A 27,668-nucleotide genomic window follows, 5' to 3' on the forward strand; every position below is an offset into this window, starting at 1 on the left:
CTCGCCGGCCCGAGCGCGTGACCCGGCGGGCCGTACCATCGCCGCCCCGCGGGGGCGCCCCGGCCGCGAGCGCGGCCACTCCCACGCCGCCCCTCGCCCGCGCCCCCACCGACAACTCCGAAATGGTTCCGACCGCCGCAGCGGGGGGTGTGTGTGGGGGGGGGGGGTGTGGGCCACTGGAGGAAACCATTTCAAGAGGGGGGATGCTTAAGTTTAAAAAGCATTTTTAAAAGAGATTTGAGGGAAAATATAGCCTGCCAGGACTCCAGATCCACACCGAAGAGAAAAACAAAGAGGACATCTCCACGTTGTAAAGACGCTGTAATTTCGTTGTCTCCCGTGGGTTTTATAAACTGCCGACGCTCCCTTGCCCGGTGGGACGGCCCGCAGGAGGCGGGGGCGGCCGTCGCGCGGCTGGGCGGCAGTGCGCATGTGCCTGAAGCGCCGCAGCTCCCGCCCCAGCCTGCGCGCTCGGGTGGCTCGTCCGAGGTTTTAGAAAATGTCAGTTGATGAGTAATAATATTTCTTAAACCTGAGCTCCTTTTGTTCAGTCTGTGTACTCAAAAGTTAAAGTCCCGAGTGCGTGATGTAACGTGGGTACTTAGAGGGAAGAGCTGGAGAGAGGACTCAGCCCGAGCCGGTGCAGAGGCCGCTGGCCCCGCCGCGGAGCCCGGCCCGGCGTCCCGCCTGGGGGCCGCGAAGCCAGGCGACACCCTCAGCCGTCCTCAAGGAGACGTGCGCGGTCTTGTTGTTTTAAGTCACCAGGTCACTTCGTTTGAATTTCAGTGTTGTGAAGAGAGGACACGAGGAAAGGGCGCATTGCAGTTCGTTCCCTGCCTCCTTTCCCTGGTGTAAAGACTGAGGAGTGTGGGGTGGAGCTGTGAGGTCGGGCACCGCCTTTATGTGTTTAATTATTCTTACCGATCCAGTTCCTCTTGACGTTGGACAGCACAGTCTGTTGGCCAGTAAGTCACAAGATAATTTCTGAAGCAAACAACAATAAAAAACCCACGAGTGTCTTGATTTGAAATTCTGTTTTTACTTTTGCCATCAACAGTTCAGACAGTTGAATTGGATTGAGGTTGCAGGATGCTTTGAAAGCCTTCATGGAAAGGTGCAAGAAATGTCTGCAGCCTCCTTGTGTGGCTGTGCCTTTCCAATTGCTAGAAGAAAACATCGTGTCCACGTTTCTCAAAGTGAACGGGATTCACCCTGAAAATGGCCACAGCGGCGGTTCTGAATACCAGTCTGCTTAACCGACTTCCCCACTAATAAGCAAAGAACTTACGAAACTTTCCAAAGTTTTCAATTAGTTACCATAACTTTTAATTTAACAAGGAGATTAATATTTTTTTAATCCAATTGTATGTTGTATTGCTTCAATCAGGAAGACAGAAAGACTGTTTTTTTCTTTTCCCTTTTTTTTTTGTAATCTTGTTTTTTTCCATTTTCTCCTAGTGGTAAGTGGTCTTGAAACTAACATTGACTAACATAGTCAGGTTTTAAGATAACAAAAAAATATCTATTTCTCCATCTTGTAACTTTAATTCCAGGGTTAACTTCCTCAGTTTGTTGGTGGAGGATGCTGCCTTGCTCGGATTATCCTTATTTCCATGATGATGGGCTAATAAAGGTCACAGTGGAGGCAGGTTTGTTCGAGGATTGCCATTTTCAGTACAGCTCCGTGTGCATTCAACTGCAGCTGACTCTGTTTACGTCACTGATATCTTTACCCGCACTGCTGGCTTCAGCCAACTGCTTCTTTTGGAGGTACTTTCTCAAATAAACTTAGATGCCAATTCCTTGCCTCAGTGAATTGTACCAAGGGTTAATTAAACTGGGCCCTCTCAGAGTATAAACTTTCAAGGACATTCAACAAAAGTGAGAGACATCTTAGAAGTAAGAAAGTGTACCCCACATTGTCAGTGAAAAAGCGAAGCTGGCAATAACACCTAACAATGCCCAACCAACTGAAATACCATGCTAAACTCAGAGCTTCTGTCCCATAATAGGAATCTTATGAAACGTTCCCAAAAACGTTGGACAACTACTGCCGCGTTTTTCCATCACTGAAATGGGATCAATCAGAATTAAAGATTTCTTGATGCTTGTCTGCCTTCCTACAACTAAACTGAGGCTTCATTGAATAGGTGTGGACAGCTGAGCATCCAGACTGACAGAGCGGTTCAGGGTTACCAGTTGCCAAGACCATGAAGCCACGTGAAGGACAGTCGAGTCTCACTGTGAAATTTCTTGCGGAGGTTTTTAGGTGTACCCCCACCAACATAGGCTGTCACTTCGCTATACAGTACAGTTGGGCTTTATCTTTGAGTCAAACCACCATGTCCCTGAATCAGTTTTCAGTTTCAGGAAGAAGAGGTATTTTTCATTTGTAAGCAATTGGATCTCATATTTTTAATCACATCTGATTGTTTCAAGGGTACTATGATAGATTCTCTGTTATAAAAAGAATTAATAATCTAAGCTTTCCTTTCTTCCAGCAGCCGAGACAGCAGTTCCTGTGTTTTCAGACGTGTTTAGCAGTTTGGGGATCTGCCCAGCTGCTGAAGGACAGCAAATAATGGGCCATATTTCAGAAGGTGGAACTCATGCACAACCTGCAAGTCAGTTTGAGGTTTTAGGTTATTCGACTGTCAACTCTGCAGATAAGCTGTGCAGCCAGTTGCAAGGCAAGAACTAGTAGTAGTCTTGATATTTTCTCTTAATAAAAAGAAAATCACTATTGTTAATTTAGCATTTTTTATCATAGCACTTTCAGAAAGCTTTTAAAAATTAACCCTCTGAGCTAGCTCTGATGACGTGGTGGTTAAAGTTCCGCATGCTCCACTTTGGTGGCCCGGGTTTGGTTCCCACTCGTGGAACCACACCTCTCTTCTGTCAGTGGCCATGCTGTGGCAGCGGCTCACATAGAAGAACTAGAAGGACTTAGAACTAGAATATACGACTACGTACCGGGGCTTTGGGGAGGGGGAAAAAAAAAAGAGGAAGATTGGCTAGATTGGAAGAGGTTAGTTCAGGGCAAATCTTTCTCAGCAAAAGAAAAATGAACACCCTCCCTGAATGAGAATTCTCTTGATGAGCTTTCTGTGTTTTAATCTAATATAGCTGCTTGTTAAATACCAAGTGGTTTCTTTTTAGTCTCATAATAAACTTTAATGGTTCATTATGGACCCAGGCTTACTAAATGCATTTTGCAATTAAGGTTCTCTGGTCTCAACTTTTGATTTCAAGAAAGGAGGTAGATAGGATTTCATCTTTGTTCACCATCATTTAATCATTCAGCTGCCTAAAAAACATAGCCATCACATTTTCCTATTCATAAATATCTGATTGACACAGTCGTTTATTTCCTCTTGTTCCTTTGCAATTGCTCAGACTTATGTCCAAACAATGTTTTCTTCTACAAATTGGCTACCATTTCAGGTTGCAACCCAGAAACTTAGAACTTAACAAACCCAAAACTGCATCTTTGAAACGCGCTTAGCAAGAAAGAATTAGTATACAACTTGACCGCTGGCATAGAAGGAGGAGGGAACTTGAACAACGTTGGTCTGCCAGTGAACACCAACAATTCAGCCCACCTAAAAACCTAAGACTTGACTTTCCCCTCTGCCAAATTGTTTGCTAGAAAAGTAAAAGTATTTGTTCCTCATTGGGTTACATAGGCATCATTGTATTGCTAAGGCCAGTTGGCATCTTTCACGATAATGTTCTATTACCTAGTTTTGTTTGGGATTCCAACTTACTAAACAAAGTCAAGAAGGAACCATCCATACAGGCTTACAGCGCAGCAAAATCCCGCTGCTTTATTGCGCATTAGTACCATTCTTTGGCTCGGAAAACATCTACTGCCATTTCAAAAACATACAACCAGATGTTTCTTTAAAGAATACCTTTTACCAGTATATCCCAAGCTGGAGATCTCAGACCAAGCATACATAGTTAAGAAAGTGTGTATTAAAAGTTAAACATGGTCCCTTTGGGCAGTTCACTTGTACGAATATGAATAAAAACACGTCTGTGATTCGGTACTGAATTCTGAGGGCAATTATTCTCATTAATCCAGAGTGTTTATTAATATTTGAGATTTCCTTGAGAAGTCCTCAGAGAACTGGTAGGTCCGCTAGTGAACCTCGGACCTCAGAAACTGCCCTAATTCCCTAGGTACAAACTCGCCATCTTCGGCACCATCAAAATGCTACAGGTATTCATAAATGTTCACAAAATAATTTGCTGCCGGGCATTAACTCAAAGGAACAGCTAAGTCCGTGTTAACTGTTCAGCAGGTGGATTCTGGTGAGTCCTCAAGACGAGACACAGGCCGAGCCAGGCAACATATTGTCGGAAGCAGCATGTGCCAAGTCTCACACTCTTCTTAGTAACAAACCAGGCCACGCATCTCCTCCATCCCATAAGATGTTCAAATGTAACTCTTGTCAGGAGAGACAAACTGCTCTCCAGTCTCTTTAACAAAGAATTTAATAGATCCATTAACCAGATATTGGAGAAGGGAAAAGTCTCAGCAAGGTAGTAACTGCAGGAAGCAGATAGCACCCTCAGGACTGGGGGAACAAAGGGAAGAGGCTGGGTCCCCAACCTGTGTGGGGAGTGGGAGAGGCTTGCCTTTTGGGGCCCGTGTCTCTGAGGGAGGGCGATGAGGCTGACTGGGAGCATGGGAAACGCTCAACCTGGGGCTCAGGGCTGCTGCTGAGCCCTCCTCGCCAGCATGAAGGGCTGTCGCTGGGGTCTCACTCTTCAACAGGACTCAGAGAGCAAGGAGCCTGTCCCTCTTCCCTCCCTTGCCTTATAGTCTGCCTCTTGCTGGCAAAAAACAAAAAAAAAAAAACAAAAATGGGCTGGCCTGGTGGCTTAGTGGTTGGGTTCATGCTTTTGGATCTCAGGCATGAACCTACACACTGCTCATCAACCCATTGTGTGGCGGCGTCCCACATACAAAATAGAGGGAAGACTGGCACAGATGTCAGCTCAGGGCCAAATTTCCTCACCAAAAGAAAAAAAAAAAAAGTGATTTGCAGACTTCTAGCCCCAGAATCAGAAAGAATGCATAAACATGGGTGTAAAGCTGAGAGATAACAACAAGCACTCCTCTTCCAACACTGACATGAGGGACAAGGACACATGGTTTGTAAATGTTAGGATGAGGCCCTAAGTACCATACCCCTTTTTGAGTTCAAAGTTTCAAAATAATGTGTTTTAGTGAATCCATTTTGGGAAAAAACTAAGTGTCCACTTGATTAGAAGCCCACAAGAGAGTTACTCTTGAAATAGCCGTGACCGGCAGCTACTAGGATTCTCACACTGAAGTGATTTTAATTCAGATCCAGGTAAATCAGAAGTTGTCCAATTTTTTTTCGAAAAGCGTAATTTGCTACACTGATAAAAGGAACATTTCCATTAAATATTATTTTTTTAAAGATTGGCACCTGAGCTAACAACTATTGCCAATCTTCTTTTTTTTTCCTTCTCCCCAAAGGCCCCCAGTACATAGTTGTATGCTCTAATTGTGAGTGCCTCTGGTTGTGCCATGTGGGACGCCGCCTCAGCATGGCTTGATGAGCAGTGCCATGTCCACACCCAGGATCCGAACCGGTGAAACCCTGGGCTACCGAAGCGGAGCATGCAAACTCACCCACTCGGCCCCGGGGCTGGCACCATCTTAAGTACAGGTATATGTAGACATAAGTGAAAATGTGCAGCCCACAGCAGTACTAATTTGATCTGGAGAATCTGAGGGTTTAGATGAGGGGTCAAATCCCGCCCTCTGCCTATTTTTATATCAACTTCACTGGAAAACAGCCACAGCCACTCAGTGACATATCACATCACCTGAGGCTGCTTTCCTACAGCAGAGCAGAGCAGTTGTCACAATAGACCACATGGCCCGCAAGGCCTCTCTATTAGGGGCAACTTTGTACTGTGACTCATGAAGTGTCAGAGTTTCCTTTTTATAAATAATGAAAATGTGATCGACTACCCAAGTTGACACATTTTTAAAAAGTGAATGTTGCTGGTGAGAGAGAAACATCCTTTAAGGACCAAATTCTAGTTTAATCTGACCATTTTATAAAGGCTTCTTACCATTCTGGGGCTCAATCAGCAAACCCTAGTCAAATGCATTTCAGAGTTCCGTAGAGGAGGGACTCTGAACATAATTAAGATGCAGCTGTGCAGTTTAATTGAAAATGCTTCTAGAAGAAAAAGCAGCAAAGTTGGGCATTTGTCTTATAAAAAGCCATTCTCAGGGGGCCAGCCCCTTGGCCGAGTGGTTAAAGTTCCACGTGCTCCTCTTCTGGGTTTATAAGTTTGGATCCTGGGTGCAGACCTACACCACTCCTCAGCCATGCTGTGGAGGCGTCCCACATACAAAGTAGAGGAAGACTGGCACAGATGTTAGCTCTGGGCTAATCTTGCTCAAGCAAAAAAAAAGAGGATTGGCAACAGATGTTAGCTCAGGGTGAATCTTCTTCACAACACAACAAAAGAAAACAAAGCATTCTCTTATGGCCAGCCCCGTGGCGTAGTGGCTAAGTTTGGTATGCTCCACTCTGGCAGCCTAGGTTCAGGGTTTTGGATCCCAGGAGCAGACCTACATCACTTGTCAGCCACGTTGTGGTGGTAACCCACATACAAAATAGAGGAAGACTGGCACAGATGTTAGGTCAGGGCTAGTCTTTGTCAGAAAAAAAAAAAGCCATTCTCAAGACTACAAAAGAGTGTAGCACACACCAAAGATTAGAAAGAGCACCTCTTTAATTCATAATTCGTGCTGTCACTAAAATTGCATGTTAATTCTAATTATAAAAAATTAGCTTCTGCCTTATGGACTCTCCCAGCTTTTTGTTTTTAAAGGCAACTGACACCAACTTTAGATTCAAGTTTTCCCCAAATTCCTAAAATCTAACTGTTTCTGTTCATAATGAATGTGTTCTTTAAAAACTTTTCTGAGGGAAAAAAAGTGATACAGAAGACACATCAATGTTCAAGTAATTTAAAACAAAAGGTAGATTTAATGAATAACAACATTAATCTGAGGATAAATAAATCCACAACAGACTTTAAAGTTTGAAATTTTTTTCCTTTCTTTGCAGACAGAATGATTTTCTGAAAGCACATAGGACTGAAGATGTCAAAATAAAAAGTAATTTCTAAACGTCCAGGTGAGACAGGCTTGGTCCTCCCTGCTGCCCTCCTGACACTTGCCACTGGCCAAGGTGACAGTTCCTTTCGTTTAATTCAGGATGGACGTTAGTTTCAAGAATAACTAGATGGTTTGTTTCCTGAATCATCTTCTTGTGAGCCCATGCTCTGTAAAGGAGACAGCAAGACAGTGTATTTATATTTGCCCTTGTCAAGGGTTTCCGACCAGCCCCAAACAAGCACACCCATCCCTCCCAGAGGGCAGACACCCTGTTGTACAACGGAGAGGAGGCAATTCCAGGAGCCACCTATGCATCCCCTAAGCACACTTCCTGGCTGTAGTTTGAAGAGGCTCTCAGTGAGTCTCTCTGTGAACTCAGTGATAAAGATTTTCAAAAACTTCTGGCAACTAAACATTTAACCTGAAAGCAAGTTCACATTCCTGATGTGGGAACACCCCTCCTCCTCCATCCAGCCCAAGTCTACTTAATGAGCAGAACCCTAATCACCTTTTGCACAAACTGGGGGTTCACTGTGATCTCCTGGTCCATGGCCTTCAGCCGCTCATCCAACTCTATGCACTTCAGCATCTGTGTGATAGACATGTTTGAAGATGGTTAGTAAACAGGTTTGGGTCAATTACACCCTTTTTAACCTAAGCTATTAATATGGGCGCTACAGTTTCACAGTCTGTTGATCTGAAACCCCTGGGGCTGGATAGGTTTTAGAATCAGAATTTTTTGAATTTAGAAAATTAATACAGTACAAGTACTGTATATTACCTAACATCCCAATAGGATCTAGGGTAGCAGCCCATAACCAAACATTAATATCTTTTGCAGTGAAACCTAAAAATATTCACACTAAGTGGGACAAATAAAGACTATACATTATTTCAGGTGATATTTGCCATCAAATGAGTTACCAAAAAAACTTCCAGTTTTCAGCGTTTTATTTTTGATTTTGAATTGCAAAAAAGGGACTGTGGAAGTATACTATGCTACTTTGCATTTCTTTTAGGTCTCAGATTCAATGTTCAGTTCAATCTATTTCCCAATCAGAAGTGAGAAATACCAACGGCCCACACACTTCCAACTCAGCCAGAGCCCAGCATGGCACTCAGCGCAGCAGGACCGCAGAAGGTGCCTCCACGCCCGCTTTGTGGCCCACACCTGCTGCCTGACAGAGAGCTGTGGGGCAGCTCTCCCCCTCCAGCCACCCGCTTACCCCCCATCTTCACACAGAGAGATGTTTTCTGACCTCCCAGACTGGAACTCTGAATACATCTTACCACAGAAACAAGGCTCTGCATTATAAGTGGCGGTTGGGTATGGATAAAATTGAGCCAATTTTAAGACCCTTCAGTGTTTTAGGAGTTAAGTATGCTTTGGTGAGCTAGATGGGAAGTCTAACCCACCGTTTACTTATAACCACACAATCTGGAAGTTTTAAAGCAGCCCATTTTGAAATTAACTTTCTAGAAACTAAGATATTCCTAGAAACTAGTTGGGAAATACCTATATTTAAAACTAAAATTATCCTGGAGCATAGGGGCAGTATTTCAAACACAGCATCTCAAACAGCAATCGAAAAAATCAAAATGGGGCCTGGCCCAGGGTTCACATGTTCAGAGCCTGGGTGCAGACCTACCACCACTCATCAAGCCACGCTGAGGTGGCATCCCACATACAAAAAAGAGGAAGACTGGCACAGATGTCAGCTCAGTGCTAATCTTCCTCTCACACACACAAATCAAAAGGTAGCATTCATATTTACCTCCTGGTCAATGTTATGAAGCATGGCAGGGTTATTATATTTTTCAGGGTTATCATGGAAACTGACCATACCATCCTTCTGATTAATACTTGCAAAAATTTCACCATCTTCTATCTATAAAAAAAGAAATCACAAAAGCAGTTCAGACCCGAGCACTAAGTGAATTTATAGTGACTCAGTATAATCAGGGGAAAGCACAGAGAGCAATAAGTAAATAAATTCATATGTGTATTTTTAAGCACCATATGTTTATTCAACAACTATTTCTTGAACATCTACTATGTGCTAAGCACCATTATAGATGCTAAGGGGTGCAAAACTTACACACACACACACAAATCCCTGCTCTTGCATTTTTTTATTGAGGTAAAATTCATATAATATAAATTAACCATTTTAAAGTGAATAATTCAGTGGCATTTAATCTATTTGCAATGTGCAAACACCACCTCTACGTAGTTCAAAAACATTTTCATCACACTTAAACCTGTTAAGCAGTTATTCCCTATTCTCCCATCCTCTCAGTCCTTGGCAACCACCAATCTCCTTTCTGTCTCTGTGCATTTGCCTGTTCTGGACATTTTATAGAAACGGACTCATACGATGTGTGTCTTCTGCATCTTGCTTCTCTTAACATATCGCTTTCAAAGTGCCCTTGCATCTTTAAACATTAATTTCACTGAGATGTAATTTACATTGCCCTTGCATTTTAAAAAGTGAAACCCTAACACATTAAAAAAAACTTTTATTGAGGTCATAATATTTTATAATATTGTGAAATTTCACTTGTACATTATTATTTGTCAGTCACCATATATATGTACCTGTTTACCCCTTATGCCCATCCTCCAACCCCATTCCCTCTGGTAACCACTAATCTGTTCTCTTTGTCCACGTGTTTGTTCATATTCCACATGAGTGAAATCATATGGTGTTTGTCTTTCTCTGTCTGGCTTATTTTGCTTAACATGATACCCTCAAGGTCCATCCATGTTGTCACAAATAGGACAATTTTGTCTTTTTTATGGCTGAGTACTATTCCATTGTGTATACATACCACACCTTCTTTATCCATTCATTGGTCAATGGGCACACGGGTTGCCTCCAGGTCTTGGCTATTGTGAACAGTGCTGCAATGAACATAGGGGTGCATAAGTCCCTTTGAATTGTTGGATATATGATCTCCAAATATTTTCTCCCAGTTGGTGGGTTGTCTCTTTGTTTTGTTCCTGGTTTCCTTTGCTTCACAGAAGCTCTTTAGTCTGATGAAGTCTCATTTGTTTATTTTTTCTTTGGTTTCTCTTGTCTGAGAAGACATGATATTTGAAAAGATCCTTCTAAGACCGATGTCAAAGAGTGTACTACCTATATTTTCTAACAGTTTACGGTTTCACATCTTACCTTCAAGTCTTTAATCTATTTTGAGTTAATTTTTATTTAAGGCAAAAGATAATGGCCTACTTTCACTTTGCATGTGGCTCTCCGGTTTTCCCAACACCAGTTATTGAAGAGACTTTCCTTTCTCCATTGTATGTTCTTAGCTCCTTTGTCGAAAATTAACTGTCTGTAGATGTGTTGTTTTATTTCTGGGCTTTCAGTTCTGTTCCATTGATCTGTGTGCCTGCTTTTGTACCAGTACCATGCTGTTTTGATTACTATAACTTTGTAATATATTTTGAAGTCAGGGATTGTGATGCCTCAGCTTTGTTCTTCTTTCTCAGGATTGCTTTAGCTATTTGGGGTCTTTTGTTGCCCCATATGAACTTTATTTCTATTTCTATGGAGAATGTCATTGGGATTCTGATTGGGATTGCATTGAATCTGTAGATTGCTTTAGGTGGCATGGACATTTTAACTATGTTTATTCTTCCAATCCATGTGCATGGAATATCTTTCCATTTCTCTCTGTCATCATTGATTTCTTTCAATAATGTCTTATTGTTTTCATTGTATAGGTCTTTGATCTCCTTGGTTAAATTTATTCCTAGGTATTTTATTCTTTTTGTTACGATTGTAAATGGGACTCTATTCTTGAGTTCTGTTAGTTCGTTATCATAGAAATGCAACTGATTTTTGTAAGTTGATTTTGTACCCTGCAACTTTGCTGTGGTTGTTGATTATTTCTAATAGTTTTCCAATGGATTCTTTAGGATTTTCTATATACAGAATCATGTCATCTGCAAACAGCAAGTTTCACTTCTTCACAGCCAATTTGGATACCTTTTCTTTCTTTTCCTTGCCTAATTGCTCCGACTAAAATTTCTAGTACTATGTTGAATAAGAGTGGTGAGAGTGAACACTCTTGTCTTGTTCCTGTTCTCAGAGGAATAGCTTTCAGTTTTTCCCCATTGAGTATGATGTTGGCTGTGGGTTTGCCATTTATGGCCTTTATTATGTTGAAGTACTTTCCTTCTATACCCATTTTATTGAGAGTTTTTATCATAAATTGCTGTTGGATCTTGTCAAATGCTTTCTCTGCATCTATTGAGATGATCATGTGATTTTTATTCCTCATTTTGTTGATGTGGTGTAGCACATTGATTGATTTGCGGATGTTGAAACATCCCTGTATCCTCAGTTTAAATCCCACTTGATTATGGTGTATGATCCTTTTAATGTATTGCTGTATTTGGTTTGCCAACATTTTGTTGAGAATTTTTGCATCTATGTTCATCAACAATATTGGTCTGTAATTTTCCTTCTTTGTGTTGTCCTTATCTGGCTTTGGGATCAGGGTGATGTTGGCCTCGTAAAATGTGTTAGGAAGTATTCCATCTTCTTCAATGTTTTGGAATAGTTTGAGAAGGAGAGGTATTAAATCTTCTTTCTTTGAATGTTTGGTAGAATTCTCCAGAGAAGCCATCTGGTCCTGGACTTTTGTTTTCTGGGAGGTTTTTGATTACTGTTTCAGTCTCTGTACTTGTGATTGGTCTGTTCAGATTCTCTGTTTCTTCTTGATTCAGTTTTGGGAGGTTGTATGAGTCTAAGAATTTATCCATTTCTTCCAGATTGTCCAATTTGTTGGCATATGGTTTTTCATAGTATTCTCTTATAATCCTCTATATTTCTGTGGTATCATTGTAATTTCTCCTCTTTCAGTACTAATTTTATTTATTGAGCCCTCTCTTTTTTTCTTAGTGAGTCTGGCTAAGGGTCTGTCAGTTTTATTTGTCTTCTCAAAGAACCAGCTCTTAGTTTCATTGATCCTTTCTACTATTTTTTTGGTTTAAATTTCATTTTTTTCTGCTCTAATTTTTATTATTTCCCTCCTTCTGCTGACTTTGGCTTGTTTGTGCTTCTTTTTCTGGTTCTGTTAGGTGTAGTTTAAGATTGCTTCTTTGAGATTTTTCTTGTTTGTTAAGGTAGACCTGTATTGCTATGCATTTCCCTCTTAGGACCACTTTTCCCACATCCCATATGAGATGGTGTGATGTATTTTCATTTGTCTCCAGACATTTTTTGATTTCTCCTTTAATTTCCTCAATGATCCATTGGTTGTTCGGTAGCATGTTGTTTAGTCTCCACGTATTTGTCACTTTCCCAGCTTTTTTCTTATAGTTGATTTCTAGTTTCATAGCATTATGGTTGGAAAAGATGATTTCAATCTTCTTAAATTTATTGAGGCTTGCCTTGTTTCCCAACATATGGTCTGTCCTTCAGAATGCTCCATATGCACTTGACAAGAATGTGTATTCTGCCGTTTTTGGATGGAGTGTTCTATGTATATTAAGTCCACCTGGTCTAGTTTTTCATTTAATTCCACTATTTCCTTGTTGACTTTCTGTCTGGATGATCTATCCATTGATGTAAGTGGGGTGTTGAGGTCCCCTACTATTATTGTGTTGGTGTTAGTAACTCCTTTTAGGTCTGTTAATAGTTGCTTTATGTACTTTGGTGCTCCTGTGTTAGGTGCATATGTATTTATCTGTGTTATATCCTCTTGGTGGAGTGTCCCTTTTATCATTATATACTGCCCCTCTTTGTCACTCATTGCCTTTTTTATCTTGAAGTCTACTTTGTCTGATGTAAGTATGGCAACTCTTGCTTTCTTTTGTTTGCCATTAGCTTGGAGTATCATCTTCCATCCCTTCACTCTGAGCCTGTGTTTGTCCTTAGAGCTGAGATGTGTGTCCTGGAGGCACCATATTATTGGGTCTTGTTTTTCAATTCATCCAGCAACTCTGTGTCTTTTTTTCTTTTTTCCTGAGGAGGATTAGCCCTGAGCTAACATCCATTGTCAATCTTCCTCTTTTTGCTGAGGAAGATTGTCCCTGAGCTAACATCCGTGCCCATCTTCCTCTATTTACATGTGGGACACCTGCCACAGCCTGGCTTGATAAGTCGTGCATAGGTCTGTGCCCAGGATTCAAACCAGCAAACCCTGGGCACCCAAAGCAGAGCACACGAATTTAACCGATATGCCACTGGGCTGGCCCCACTCTGTGTGTTTTGATTGGAGAAGTCAATCCATTCACATTTAGCCTGATTATTGATACACAAGGGCTTAATGCTGCCATTTTATCACTTGTTTTCCAGTTGTTCTGTATTTCCCTTGTTTCTTGCCTCATGTGTTTTGGACTGCCAGTTCAGTTTGGTAGTTCTCTATGATGGTTTTCTCAGTTTTCTCTTTATCATTTGTGTCTCTATTCTAATTTTTTGTTTAGTGGTTACTGTGAGGTTTGTATAAAAGATCTCATAGATGAGATAGTCCATTTTCTGATAGACTCTTATTTCCTCAGTCAAAACAGGTTCCATCCCTTTCCTCTTCCCAAACTAAGTTATTGTTGTCACAACTTGTTCCATTTTGTGTTCCGAGTTTGTGGTTAAAATGAAGTGATTATATTTATTTTTGATGTTTCCTTGTCTTTATCTTTAATGTTATAATTGTTTGCTAACCTGTTCTGCAGTTTTCTGATTTTGTCTGCCTATTTATCTCCTTGCTCAAGGCTTTGTAAATGCTTTCTTGTTTTTTTTCTTCCCCCCAGGTATGAAGGCCTTCCTGATCATATCTTGAGTCTGTGTTGGGAATCTTGTGGTGATGAACTCCCTCAGCTTTTGTTTATCTGGGAAAGATTTTATTTCTCCATCATATTTGAAGGATATTTTCGCTGTATGGAGTATTCTTGGCTGAAAGTTTCTGTCTTTCAAAATTTTGAATATATCATTCCACTGTGTCCTAGCCTCTAAGGTTTCTGCTGAGAAATCTACTGAAAGCCTGATAGGGGTTCCTTTGTAGATTATTTTCTTCTGCCTTGTTTGCCCTTAACATTTTTTCTCTGTCATTGACTTTTGCCAGTTTTACTAATATATGCCTTAGAGAAGGTCTTTTTGCATTGATGTAATTAAGAGTTCTCTTAACTTCATGTACTTGTAATTCCAGCTCCTTCCCCAGGATTGGGAAGTTCTCAGCTCTTATTTCTTTGAACAAGCTCTCTGCTCCTTTCTCCCTCTCTTCTTCTGGAATACCTGTAATCTTTATGTTGCACTTCCTAATTGAGTTGGATATTTCTCAGAGGATTTCTTCATTCCTTTTTAGTCTTAGTTCTCCCTCCTCCTCTATCTGAAGCATTTCTCTATTTCTGTCCTCTAAATTGCTAATTATATCCTCCATAATATCAGCTCGGTTATATAAGGACTCTAGATTGTTCTTTATCTCATTCATTGTTTTCTTCATCTCCAACATTTCTGATTGGTTTTTCTGTATAGTTTCAATCTCTTTTGTGAAGAATTCCATCTGTTCATTAATTTTATTCCTGACTTCATTGAACTTTTTGAGTTTTCTTGTAATTACTTGAGTGTTTTTATGATAGCTATTTTGAATTCTGTGCCATTTAGATTGTAAATTTCTGTGCCTTCAGGATTGATTTCTGGATGCTTGTCATTTTTCTTCTGGTCAGGAGTGTTAATATACCCCTTCATGGGATTTGCTGGGGTGGACTTGCACTGTCACATCGTGGTAGTATCTGAGCGCAGATTCCACCTGCTGCCACTAGGAGGCGGGCAGGAACTGTGTATTCTGAGCCTGCCCTGATCTCTGGTAGCTGTGCATGTCCTCTGGAAGCTATGCTGACAGGGCCCATCTGCATTTTCCTGCTCACCACTGCTGCTTTACAAACATATGCACAAGTGCTCTGGTGGGGGTCCCTTGCTCAGGCCATTGGGCTGAGCTGGTGTGCTGGCGGGGAGGGGGGCACTTTCCTGTGCACGATCCCACGTGCCCTGGCTCTGCACTCACTTTCTGCCCAACTTGGTGCAGATGCCCCTGCAATTGCTTAGACGCCTCAGTGTGGGCGTTCCCACAGGCTGGGAGGTAACTCCAAAGCACAAGTGATCCCGTGGAGTGCTGCCTTCTCTCCCTTCTCCTCTAAGGATCATGCGCTGGCTGCCGTGAGGTCCAGCCCCTAGATTGCTGCCACGTGGGAGGGAGAGGTGATCCCTTTACCTCCTTCTACTGCCTTCCAGGGAGGTCCAGCACCCCCACCTTCAGACATATGGCTGTGTGGATCTCTCAGACATGTATTGTGTCATGTCAATGTCTTCTGTTGGTTTATGAATGTCCTTTTCGTGGTATCTTAGAGGGGAGAGACTAAGGAAGAGCTCACTCCACCTTGATGCTGACATCACTCCAACCAAAACCCTAACACATTTTTGTTTCACCCCAGTAGAAATTATCTTCTGATCCTTCAAGAAAACTTCTCTCCCAATGCTGATTCCACAGTAGTTTCAAGGTCTATGTGCTTTTCTTGCATCAATGACTGGAGATTTATTTGATTGATCCTCATAGCCAAATAGCTATAGTCCTGTCCATGAAAGTTAAAATTAAGAAGCCAATAAAAGTCCCAAACAGGTAATGTTATTCCAAACAAACTGCTCCACAGGGTGACAACAATTAGTTCATTTGTTACAGTGGGACTGAGCTGCATAAACTGGCCTACTCCTTTCTAGCCTTGGAAGGGATAGAAGCTATTTAATGAAACAGCAACCAGCCCAACACATATTAAATAGAATGCATAATTAACTGACTATGTGATCACAGACAGTTGCCTCTTTAAAAAGTGGATGGGAATATACCCAAGTGAAATACAAACCTAAGTTCACCACAGCAGCACTTTTTTGTAATAACTAGAACTAGAAACAACCCAAATGTCAATCTAGTCAGAATGGAAAGGTATACTCATACAGTGGAACATCGTAGCCCTGAAAATGAGTGAACTAAAACTACATATGACATCATGTACAAACTCATAATGTTGAGGGGAAAAAAGCCAGACCCAAAAAAGTATATGCTGTATGTTTTCTTTTATATAAAGTTCAAAAACAAACACAACTGGAATAGGATGTTAGAAGTCAGGATGATAACCTTTCTAGCCAGGAGCAGGGCTGGAAGCAGGCGTGAGAGATGTTTCTAGGGTGCTGGTAGTATTCTGATTCTTGGTCTAGCTGTTGGTGGCACAGATGTCTTCATTTTGTGAAAACGTATTTAGCTATACACTTAAGTGCACTTTTCTTCATGTAGGTTATACTTCAATAAAATGTTTACTTTAAAAAAATCCCTAACATACAACCCAAACAGGCCTATATCTATTAAAGAACTTGAATCAATAATTAACAACCTTCTGAAATGAAAACCAACAGGCCCAGAGGGTTCCTGGTGAATGCTACCAAACAAGTAAGGAAGAAATTATACCAGTCTCTAAATCTCTTTCAGAGGACGGAAGGAGAGGGAATACTTCCTAACTATGAGGCCAGCATCACCCCAATGCCAAAACCAGACAAAGACATTACAAGAAAAGAAAACTGCAGACCAATACCTGTGATGAACATCGATGCAAAAATCCTCAACAAAACACATGCAAATCCAACAATGTATAAAAAGAATTATACACCACGCCAAGTGGGATTTATCTCAGGTGTGCAAGCCTGGTTGAACATTTGAATCAATGAATGTAATTCACCACATCAGCAGACTAAAAAAGACCATGATCATATCAATGGATGCAGAAAAAGCATTTCATGAAATCCAACATCCATTCATGATAAAAACTCTCAGTAAACTAGGAACAGATGGAAACTTCCTCAACTTGACAAAGAATATCTACAAAAAAACTATAGCTAACATCATACTTAATGGTGAGAAACTCAAAGCTTTCCTACAAAGATCAGAAACTAGACAAGGATGCACCACTCCTTTTCAGCATCATACTGGAAGTTCTAGCTAATGCAATTGAGACAAAAAAAAGGAAATAAAAGGTATACAGATTAGGATGAAGAAATAAAACTGTCATTATTCACAGATGACACAATCATCTACAGACTACATATAAAATCTGAAAGTATCCACAAAAATCCTCCTGGAACTAATAAGCAATTATAAGAGGGTTGGAGGATACAAGATTAATGTACAAAAGTCAATCACTTTCCTATATACCAACAATGAACGAGTGGAATTTCAAATTAAAGACAGAATACCGTTTACATTAGCATCCTGCCCTAAAATAAAATACTTAGGACTAAAGCTAACAAAATATGTACAAGATCTGCAGGAGGAAAACTACAAAACTCTGATAAAGGAAATCAAAGAGGAACTAAATAAACTGAGAGATATTCATATTCATGGATAGGAAGCCTCCATATTATCAAGATGTCAGTTTTTCCCTACTTGATCTATAGATTCAACACAATCTCAGTCAAAATCCCAGCAAGTTATTTTATGAATATTGACAAACTGATTCTAAAATTTATATAGAGAGGCAAAAGACCCAGAACAGCCAACACAGTGTTAGAGAAGAAAAAGTTAGAACTGACACTACCCGACTTTAGGACTTATTCAAACTACAGTAATCAAGAGAGTGCGGTATTGGCAAAAAAAGCAGACAACTAGATCAATGGAACAGAAAAGAGAGCCCAGAAATAAACCCATACAAGTATAATCAAGAGATTTTTGATAAAGGAGCAATGGCAATAAAATGGAGCAAAGACAGTCTTTTCAACAAATGGTGCTGAAACAACTGGATATCCATACGCAAAAAAGTGAATTTAGACACAGACCTTACACCTTTCACAAAAATTAACCCAAATGAATCACAGACCTAAATGTAAAACACAAAATTATAAAACTCCTAGAAGATAATGTAGGAGAAAACATAGACGACCACAGGTATGACAATGACTTTTTTAGATGCAACACCAAAGACACAATCCATAAAAGAAATAACTGATAAGCTGGACTTCATTAAAATTAAAAACTTCAGGGCCCAGCCCAGTGGCATAGTGGTTAAGTTTGTGTGCTCTGCTTTAGTGGCCTGGGCTTTGCAGGTTCGTATCCCAGGTGCAGACCTACACACCACTCATCAAGCCATGCTGTGGCGTTGTCCCACATACAAAATAGAGGAAGACTGGCATAGATGTTAGCTCAGGGCCAATCTTCCTTAGGTAAAAAGAAGAAGACTGGCAACAGATGTTAGTGCAGGGCCAATCTTCCTCACCAAAAAAAAATCAAAAACTTCAGAAGACAAGCCACAAACTGGGAGAAAATACTTACAAAAGACACATCTGACACAAACTGTTATCCAAAATATACCAAAAACCCTTAAAACTCAACAGTAAGAAAACAGATTAAAAAATGGGCCAAAGACCAGAACAGATACCTCACCAAAGAAGAAAGACAGATGGCAAATAAGCCTATGAAAAGATACTCCACACTGCCTATCATCCGGGAAATGCAAATTAAAACAATGAGATACCACTATACACCTGTTAGAATGGTTAAAATTCGGAATGCTGACAATATCAAATGCTGGTGAGGATGTGGAGCAAGAGGAACTCTCATTCATTGCTGGTGGGGATGCAAAATAGTACAGCCACTTTGGAAGACAGCTTGGCAGTTTCTTACAAAACTAAACATACTCTTTCCATGTGATCCAGCAATCACACTCCTTCGTATTTACCCAATGGAGCTGAAAACTTATGCCCACGCAAAAACCTGCACACAGATGTTTAAAGCAGCTTTATTCATAATCCCCAAATTTGGAAGCAATCAAGATGTCCTTCAGTAGGTGAATGGATAAACTATGTTACATTCAGGCAAAGGAATATTATTCAGTGCTAAAAACAGATGAGCTATCAAGCCATGAAAAGACATGGAGGAACCTTAAATGCATATTACTAAGTAAAAGAAGCCAATCTGAAAAGGCTACGCACTGTATGATTCCAACTATATCACATTCTACAAAAAGAAAAACTATGGAGACAGTAAAAAGATGAGTGGTTACCAGGGGTGGGATGAGAAGGCAGAGCACAGAGGATTTTTAGGGTAGTGAAAATACTCAGTATGATACGGTAATGATGGATACATGGCATCATACATTTGTTCAAACCCATAAAATGTACACCACCAAGAGTGAACCCTAATATAAATTATGGATTTTGAGTGATGATGTGTCAGTGCAGGTTCATCAATTGTAACAAATGTACCGCTCTGGTGAGGGATGTTGATGATGCGGGAGGGTATGTATGTATGTGTGGGGACAGGGGGTACATGGGAAATCTCCGTACCTTCTCTCCAATTTTGCTATGAACCTCAAACTGCTCTAAAAAAATAAAGCCATAACAAGAAATTAAAAAAAAAATCACTGCCCTCATAGACCTTACACTCTTGGGCAGGAGTTCTCAAGCTTGGCAGTATCGACGTTTTGGGCCAGATAATTCTTTGTTGTGGGGCTGTCTTCTGTGTTGTAGGATGTTTAGCAATAATCCTGGCCTCTACCCACTCGATAAGTAGTATCTTTAGCTGTGACAACCAAAAACGTCTTCAGATATTGTCAAATGTCCCCTGGCAAACAAAACACCCCCAGTTGATCCACAGCCTGTCAGGGTTTGTCATGCAGTATTCAAAACCCATCCCCCTCCTTTGACCCCTCAAAGCATTTCACTAGCTCATGTGTCCTGGCTGGTGTCATAACCACTCACAGCTCTTCTTACCCATCACTAAAGAGTGGGTTCCCTGGGGGAGACTGCAGCTTCCTCACTCTGGGTAACCCCTGTGGGGTTAGCAAGGTGCTCTGAGCAGGCACTCCAAGGTCGGTTGAGTAGGACAGGTTTTGTTTGTCTGGGATGTGTGTGTGTGTTTTGAGGGTTAGGCTGAAGGAAAAAAAAAACTCAAAACATTTGTAAGTTGAACTGTGGAAATAAAATACTCCGTTATCACAATGGAAACCAGTTTTATTATTCCTAATCCTGATATAGTAGTGCTCCTGAAATCAGAGGGGGGATCACTAGCAGAAAACTGTAAACGCTAACTTTCTACACATAAGATGCGCCTTGGGCTAAGGATGCAGGTTTGCTTTGCTGGATCAGATCAGAGCCACGCATTTATGTAAATGACTAAGCAGGTAGGTTACGCTATGTCAACCTGGGTTACCATATAGTCATTTAAATGATGCTTATCCAAATTTGGGGAGTGGGGACATGCAACTGGGAAGTGATGAACAAGGGAGCCAGCTGTACTGGTAACACTGATTTCTGAAGCTGGGTGCGAGCACGTGGGTGCCTGGTCCTGCACCCTTTATGTCACCACTTCACTGAGTGTAGTCATGGACTGACGTGGTCGGTGAGGAGTTACAGGCTCAAGTCAGACTGCAACCAACGATGTCACTAAGCACCCTGCCTAGCTGAACAACGCTTTCTCGGTGCAGGCGGCAGTGTCCTGAATTGTATACGGGCACAAGTTCGTGACCTATCACGGACCACCACAGCAAGAGCACTGTTTTAAGCCTCTCTGTATATCTGATATATTTCACGAGTGTTTTAAATGATGTTTACAAAAACTCTGAGAATGAAAATGTAAATAAGGAGCACAAATAGGACACACTGAGTGTATCACGTGAGCACATATGACTGGAAAACGCTACAGCCTGTAATGAAATAAACCAAAAGGTCCACAGTGGTTGACTTTGGACGTCCTGCATTTTCTGTTTTGTATTTTCCATAATGAACATCTGTTACTTTTACAAGGATAAAAATCCCCTAGTTAACTTTTAAAAAATGAAAACACACTCACCATGTGTAGGACATATTTTTCTGCCTCCTGAGGTCCAGATAACTGCACACGACTTGCCATATCTTGTAAAGATAGTGTTAAAAAGGTCTGAAATTCAGAAGTGGAATTAATCACAGCTAGAAACGAGGGAGGAAAAATTTTATTAAAGGTGTACAGAGCACTACTGAATCATTAAAAATTTGCTTTCCATCATTGTACAGAATAATTGTTTTGTTGTGGAGACGACTTGAAATTGATGAACCCAGTGGTTTCAGTCATCAATTTTCTAGAGAAGTAATGACTTCTAGGTATGTCCTTGCACATACTTTCCTCTATGTCTGAAATGACATGCATGCAAGGTCATTCACTGCAGCACTGTTTGTGAGAGCAATGGACTGGAACTGCCTAAATGACCACCCACAGAGGACTTTTTAAGTACAGTACAGTGCAATCATATAAACACACTACTATGTAGTTGTACAAAATCTATAAAGGGAGGACAGCTTTTATGAACTGAAAAAGAATCCAAGATACCTATATTATTAAATATAAAAAAGGAGGATGCAGAATAGTGTATATGGCATACTAACATCTGTGTAAGAGAAAGGGAAAGAATGTGTATACATGTGTGAGGGAGTGTGCATGTGCTTATATGTGCTTAGACAATTTCTAGAATGATACTCAAGAAACTGGTAATGGTGGGCTGGCTCTGAGGAAAGAAAAAGGGTGGCTGGTATACGGGAGCTAGACAGAATTTTGTATATTTTGCATTTTGTATTATGAATGTCTTACTTATTAAATAAAATAAAGTTGAAAATATTAAATGCATCCTTCACAATTCAAAGCTAAAATGTGAAAACAAATTGGGGCGTTAGAAGGAAGCCAGTGTTTACCACTGCTCTGCTTGAAACTTGATGAAAATGCCCCCTTTCAGGAACAAATTGAAAAAGCTTTTTTTGAAAGAAAAGCTGGCAATATTTACAACAGCATTTTCAAAGCATGGCATGTTAAAACTCTAGTCTTGAAAATTCTTGATAAGCCAATGATCAAAAAATCTATATACTTCAGTTCAGAGAGTAGCACCCAAGAAGATGAAACTGTTAATTTAAAGAAGTACATAAGTACTTTAACACAAATGAGGACGCAAAAGTGAACATTCTAAATTCATAGAACCATCATTTTTCCTATTTCAAGATAAACAGAAACTTCTACCTGAATGTCCATCAGTAGAGGTCTGGGTGAACAAATTCTCATCCATCTGTACAACAGACTACTATGTAGGGCAACTGTGTACAGGCTTATGTTGCCAAGGAAAGAGTTTTAAGACATACTGAACAAAAAAGGCAGGGTACAGAATAGCATGCAGAACATGATCCCAATCACATTTAATTGGGAGTGTCTACACATACATATAGGGAAGAGACAGAGAAGCACGAGGAGTCTAGAAAAATCTCCACCAAAACGTTAATACGGCATGGCGGATTTACCCCCATGTGATAATCCCTTATCTCTAGGAGCCTTCCAGCCAGCACTGCCATGGGACACAGTTCCCGTCACCAACACTGATGCACAGTGTACCCATTAAGACTTCCTGAAAAGCTTTTGATTTTCTGACTTTTGAACAAGAAAGAGACTAACGTGGCTAGAAAATCCTTTGATTCCCGCCCGGCCCCCCCCACCCCTCCTCGCCACCATTATTCTGACACTAGGATGTGAGGCCAAAAAGTATAACAGCCACATCAAAGATTTACCCTTTTGACTAGACACATCCTTTAACGGCACTGTCCCTGCTCACTAGCGGCTATGGTGGCCCTCCCCTAGGTCCCCTGGGCAGTGCTTACCAGCCCAGTGGACCTCACTTCACCATGAGTCAGAACACACAGGATCCAGGACACTGAGAACAGTGGAGCCACTGCCCCAAGCCTGGACTCACCACCTCGAGGAGCTTCCTATTTGTCTGGTCAAACTTGTTCTGGATTTATCTGATCCCAAACAGAAAACTGAACTTTCCTATACTGACTTCTCAAAGCGTAAGCTATCAACCTATCCCAAAGTGACGCACTGTGGCTGACTATTTCACAAGATAGTTAACTGATTTTTGCAGAAACATCTACTTACTAGATCTCTTAGATTCTTATTCATTTAACATTTATTTGCCATTTTGCAATATAACACTTTTCTGAAATGCATCGTCTTTCATCCTTGTTAACATTTTGATTCTTTTATCTAAACCTCAAGTACTAGTCACAACTGGGGTGCAGCTGTTTTTCAATGGCTACCTCTTGAATTTACCTCAGGAATTGGAGTGGTTCTGTTACTACCTGTACCAACAGAAAATTTTCTGTGGAGAATTAGGCTGCTTGCTACCCTGAATCTCTTAGATCCTGGTCTTTTTTGCCTGTGGGTCAAGTAGGTTTTTCTCTGGCTGACAGGTTATATTTGTTTTTTTATCTTTCTTGCGTTGCTTTCTCATTTACATTCTTCATTTTCCTCTTACAAATTAACTTTTTATAAATTCGCTGCTGATTTCCTTATCTTAGCCAGGAAACTACAGTTTCTCTCTCTAGAGCATTTGCGAGGAGTTTCCTTTTCTTGTCCCGTGGCCATCTCCTCACCTTTCTTCTTTTTCTCCGGCAGGAGCCTGCCTGCCTCCACGACAATCCCTCACTCAGCATTCTTCTCTGGCTTCTCCAGGCTCCCACATTGTCAGATCCATCATCCTTTCCCTGTCCTCCATCCGGAGCCTCCAGTGGCCGTCTGCCATTGCTAGGTCACCTAGCAACAGACATCCCCTATCCTTGCTCCTCCACTTCTTCCCCACTGTCGCATTGCTGACACAGGGCAGAGGGTATGCACAAGGACAGACTCGTCATGTTTTCACCAGCTCTGACTACACTACTTCCCAACAGAAGAGAGAAACCATCCTCTATTTGTTTAAGCTGTTCTCAGTCAGTTTCCTATCACCTGCAGCATACGCTTTCCTAGCTCACACAGGATTTCATTTTTCTGTTATACTTTTCTGTACTGTTTGAAGACTTGCTAACAAACATATTTTCTATAATCAAAAACCGTCAGGTTATTTTCATTTTGAAAATAAAAATTATATAATTGGCTTACCTCCTACAAGTCAACTGCACATGGCTCATTCAACCCTGGCCTGAACGGTAATGTCAGAGTAGCACTGTGTTCACACACGAAGTTCAAACAGAGATCAGCACAGCCTGAGAGGTTCCAAGGCTGATCACGAGGGACTGAGGTCTGCAGTGCCGGTATGAGCCCGTCTGCCCTTACACCAGTTTACCTCTCTCAGGCTACCTTTCTCTGCCTCCCAGTGTGGACATATTTCCTACCTGTCTTCCTCTTCACCTGTTCCTCTTCTCAAATACCCTGCTCTAGCCCTGAAAAGACCAAAAGGTATAAATCAAAACTCTTTCTAAGAAATCAGTTGCGAGTTTAGAAATCCTGCCACACTTCATCCCTACACCTGCGTTCTCAGCACTCTGAAGGGAAAGAGGGGAGGGAAGTCCCGGGGGAGTCAGGAGATGCCTCACCTTGGTTAGCCTTTGAATATTCTTCTTATAAAGAGAAGACAAGCATTGCTTCACCAGTCCCATGTTGTTATCACGAGTGAATGTTTCACTGTGCTTGTTCACCAGGTTGCGGAGTTCTGAGGGATTATTGGTTGAGTAAACTTGTGCTAATTCATGGTATGCATTGCTAAGAGGCTAAAGGTTTGAAGGTGGGGGAAAAATCAGATTAAAACGTTAAAGGAATCAAATCTGTATAGGAAGCAAAAGAAAACATAGCACTGTGTTGTGAGCAAGTACATTCAACATCCTTTATTATTACCTAACAAATCATAATTTACCCAAAGAAAATGCCTAGTTTTTAAGACCAAGGATAGAAATTCCCTTTGGAGTAATTTATTGTCAAAAAAACTTTGTAGCATAGAGCAAATAATTGCACAGCAGGTGAAAGTGCACTGCATTTAGTTAAGGCATACGTGTCTTTTTTTCTCAGTGGCTCTTTCTTTTTCTATTGATAAATTACTTTGGGAAGAAAGCAGGCAACATTTCCATCCTTCTCAACTCTCTCTCATGCTCTCACACACACATCCACACCTCACCAGATGCAACGGGACAATCTGCTCCATTTGATATGAAGGAGGAAGACAAGAGAACTAACAGTGGCTGAGGACTTGCGAAGAGCCTGAGGTACTTTAGGCATTTTATACATATTATCCGCTATTTTTGGAGCCAGCCCTAGTGGTCTAGTGGTTAAGATTCAGTGCTCTCACTGCCACGGCCCAGGTCTGTTTCTTGGTCAGGGACCCACACCACTATCTGTCGTTGTCACACTGTGGTGGCTGCATGTTGCTGTGATGCTGAAAGCTATGCCACCGGTATTTCAAATACCGGCAGGGTCAACCCTGATGGACAAATTTCAGCAGAGCTTCCAGACTAAGACAGACTAGGAAGGAAGAAGGACCTAACCACCCACTTCTGAAAAAACTGGCCATGAAAACCCTATCAATAGCATGGGAGCATTGTCTGATATAGAGCCAGAAGGTGAGAGGATGGTGCAAAAAGACCAGGCAGGGTTCCACTCTGCTGTACACAGGGACACTGGGACTTGGAATCAACTCGATGGCAGTAACAACAAATCTTCTATTTTAAATATTAAGAAATTGTGGCAGAGGTACAAGAGAATGTGAGTGGTCATAAGGAGCACAGGTAGAAACTGGATTCAAACCTGTATCTCTACTCTGCAGTCTGTGTTCTTTTCACCATTTATGATATCATGAATAAACTACTAATGCTTGTGAACGATGCCCTTGAGTCATGAAGACATCACTTTATGAAAGCATTCCTTCTAAAACAGGCCAGCTTGAGGGCCACCTGAGGGAATCAAGAGAGTTCTCCAAAATCATCTGAGAATGGCTACGCTAAACCTCCCCTGCCCCTCACTCTCCCACGGCCTTCAAGGAACCTCGCCAAACCACCTTCCCTTCCCTCCTGCCTGGGACCAGGAAGCCTAGAGCCCTCAGAACCACAACAGGGCTCTTAGGGGAGGGACGCTCGGCTATCTTCAACAAGACAGCACAAAGATCTTCTCGTCAGGAAGATTTCAAACTGATATCCTGAAATTTTGAGTTTTGTACAAGGAGAGACAGGGTAAAATGGTTATCAAATTGACCATGACCTCATAACCTGAACTGCGCAATTTTTTTAAACCATGAGTATATAATTCAAAAAGTTTTTAAAAAATAGTTAATTTATTTTTTAATGTGTCCTAAAGTTGGATCCTCAGTGAAAACAAACAAAAGTTCAGTGGGCAGAATTTGTGGTCTTCAAACAGGGCTCTAGTAAGATTTCCCAGCCCTTGGGCAAATAGAGAGTTCAACAAATCAGCACTGCTTTTTCAGTATTTTCACTAAATTGTAATGGAAAAGAAAAAAATCAAGCCTTATAGCTTAAACATCTGTAGCTATAATTACCCAGAGCAAAAGTGTGAAAACAGATTCCTGAGAAACACTCCACCTCCATCGGGTGATCAGAGGGTGTAAGGACTGGGGTGGAGTTAGAAATTCTGATGGAACTGCAGCTCCCAGACTCCCAGGAGACATTTAATAAATGTCTGCTAAGTTGAAGCTGCTGGGAGAGCTAAAACACTATAAAATCAAGCTACAGAACTAGGTATCGTTACAGTTATGGACTTAACATGTCACTGACGAAATTAGTTTTATTTTAAAAACTCACCTTAATGAATCTACCCACAATTTGAGACGTATATTTCGGTAGCTGTTGTACTTTTCCAAGTAATATCAAAGAAACTAGAATATACTTTTTATACGATTCCAACATGATATGACTGACCGCCATGGCAGGGGTAGTTATAGCCTGAGCAAGAGAAGAATGCTTAGTGTGAAGGGGGCACGCTGAGCAGGAAAGAGCAATCGACTACGTGCATCACTTTAATTAAAAAACAATACTTATATCAAATGTCCTATTATTTCTTATAACATCTTTACTGAGATATGATTCACATATTATAAAATTTACCCTTTTAAAGTATACAGTTCAGTGGATTTTGGTATATTCCCCATGTTGTACGACTATTACCAATACCTAATTTCAGAACATTTTCACTCCCCAAAAAGAAACCCCTAACACATTAGCAGTCACTCCCCATTCTCTCCTCCCCTCAGCTCCACACAACCACTATTCTACTGTTATGTCTCTATGGATTTGCCTATTCTGGACATGTCGTATAAATGGCATCAAAAATACGTGGTCTTTTGTGACTGGCTTCTTTAACTCAAAGATGTTTTCAAGGTTTATCCAAGTTGTAGCATGTATCTTCAATCCATTTTATGGTTGAATAATATTCCATTGTATGGGTATACAACATTTTGTTGATTCATTCCTCAATTGGTGGGCATTTGGGTGTCTCTACCTTTTGGCCATATGAATAATGCTGCTATGAACGTTAGTGTACATGTTTTTGTGTGGATATTTGTCTTCATTTCTCCTAGGTATATTCCTAGGAGTGGAACTGCTGGGTCATATGGTAACTCTATGTTTAACATTTTGAGGAACTCCAAACTGTTTTCCAAAGTGACTGCACCATTTTACAATCCCACTCATAATAATGAGGGTTCCAAATTCTCCACATT

The 27,668-nt window shown here is 41.0% G+C and overlaps 1 protein-coding gene and 1 long non-coding RNA gene across 4 annotated transcripts in view; one reads left to right on the forward strand and one right to left on the reverse strand.

The window, feature by feature from the left end:
* Nucleotides 1-213: 213 nt before the first annotated feature.
* Nucleotides 214-2,850, forward strand: LOC124247616 (uncharacterized). 3 transcript variants are annotated; one of them, XR_006890776.1, is made up of 3 exons: nucleotides 214-1,460; nucleotides 1,554-1,770; nucleotides 2,502-2,850. It is a non-coding gene; the product is annotated as an uncharacterized LOC124247616 (long non-coding RNA). The 3 variants fall into 3 exon arrangements; XR_006890777.1 differs by having other exon boundaries at nucleotides 2,505-2,850; XR_006890778.1 differs by having other exon boundaries at nucleotides 214-965.
* Nucleotides 2,851-7,026: 4,176 nt separating this feature from the next.
* The window catches only part of COPS3 (COP9 signalosome subunit 3), a 34,599-nt gene continuing 13,957 nt past the window's right edge, over nucleotides 7,027-27,668 (reverse strand). The window contains exons 7-12 of the mRNA XM_046677211.1: nucleotides 26,752-26,892; nucleotides 24,544-24,717; nucleotides 21,014-21,100; nucleotides 8,956-9,069; nucleotides 7,689-7,769; nucleotides 7,027-7,347 (exon numbers count right to left, since the gene is read on the reverse strand). Coding sequence (XP_046533167.1) covers nucleotides 7,294-7,347; nucleotides 7,689-7,769; nucleotides 8,956-9,069; nucleotides 21,014-21,100; nucleotides 24,544-24,717; nucleotides 26,752-26,892 — 651 coding nt within the window. The 3' untranslated portion in view covers nucleotides 7,027-7,293. The remainder of the gene's footprint in view (nucleotides 7,348-7,688; nucleotides 7,770-8,955; nucleotides 9,070-21,013; nucleotides 21,101-24,543; nucleotides 24,718-26,751; nucleotides 26,893-27,668) is intronic.

Source organism: Equus quagga, chromosome 11, assembly GCF_021613505.1.
Source record: "Equus quagga isolate Etosha38 chromosome 11, UCLA_HA_Equagga_1.0, whole genome shotgun sequence".
Lineage (NCBI taxonomy): Eukaryota > Metazoa > Chordata > Mammalia > Perissodactyla > Equidae > Equus > Equus quagga.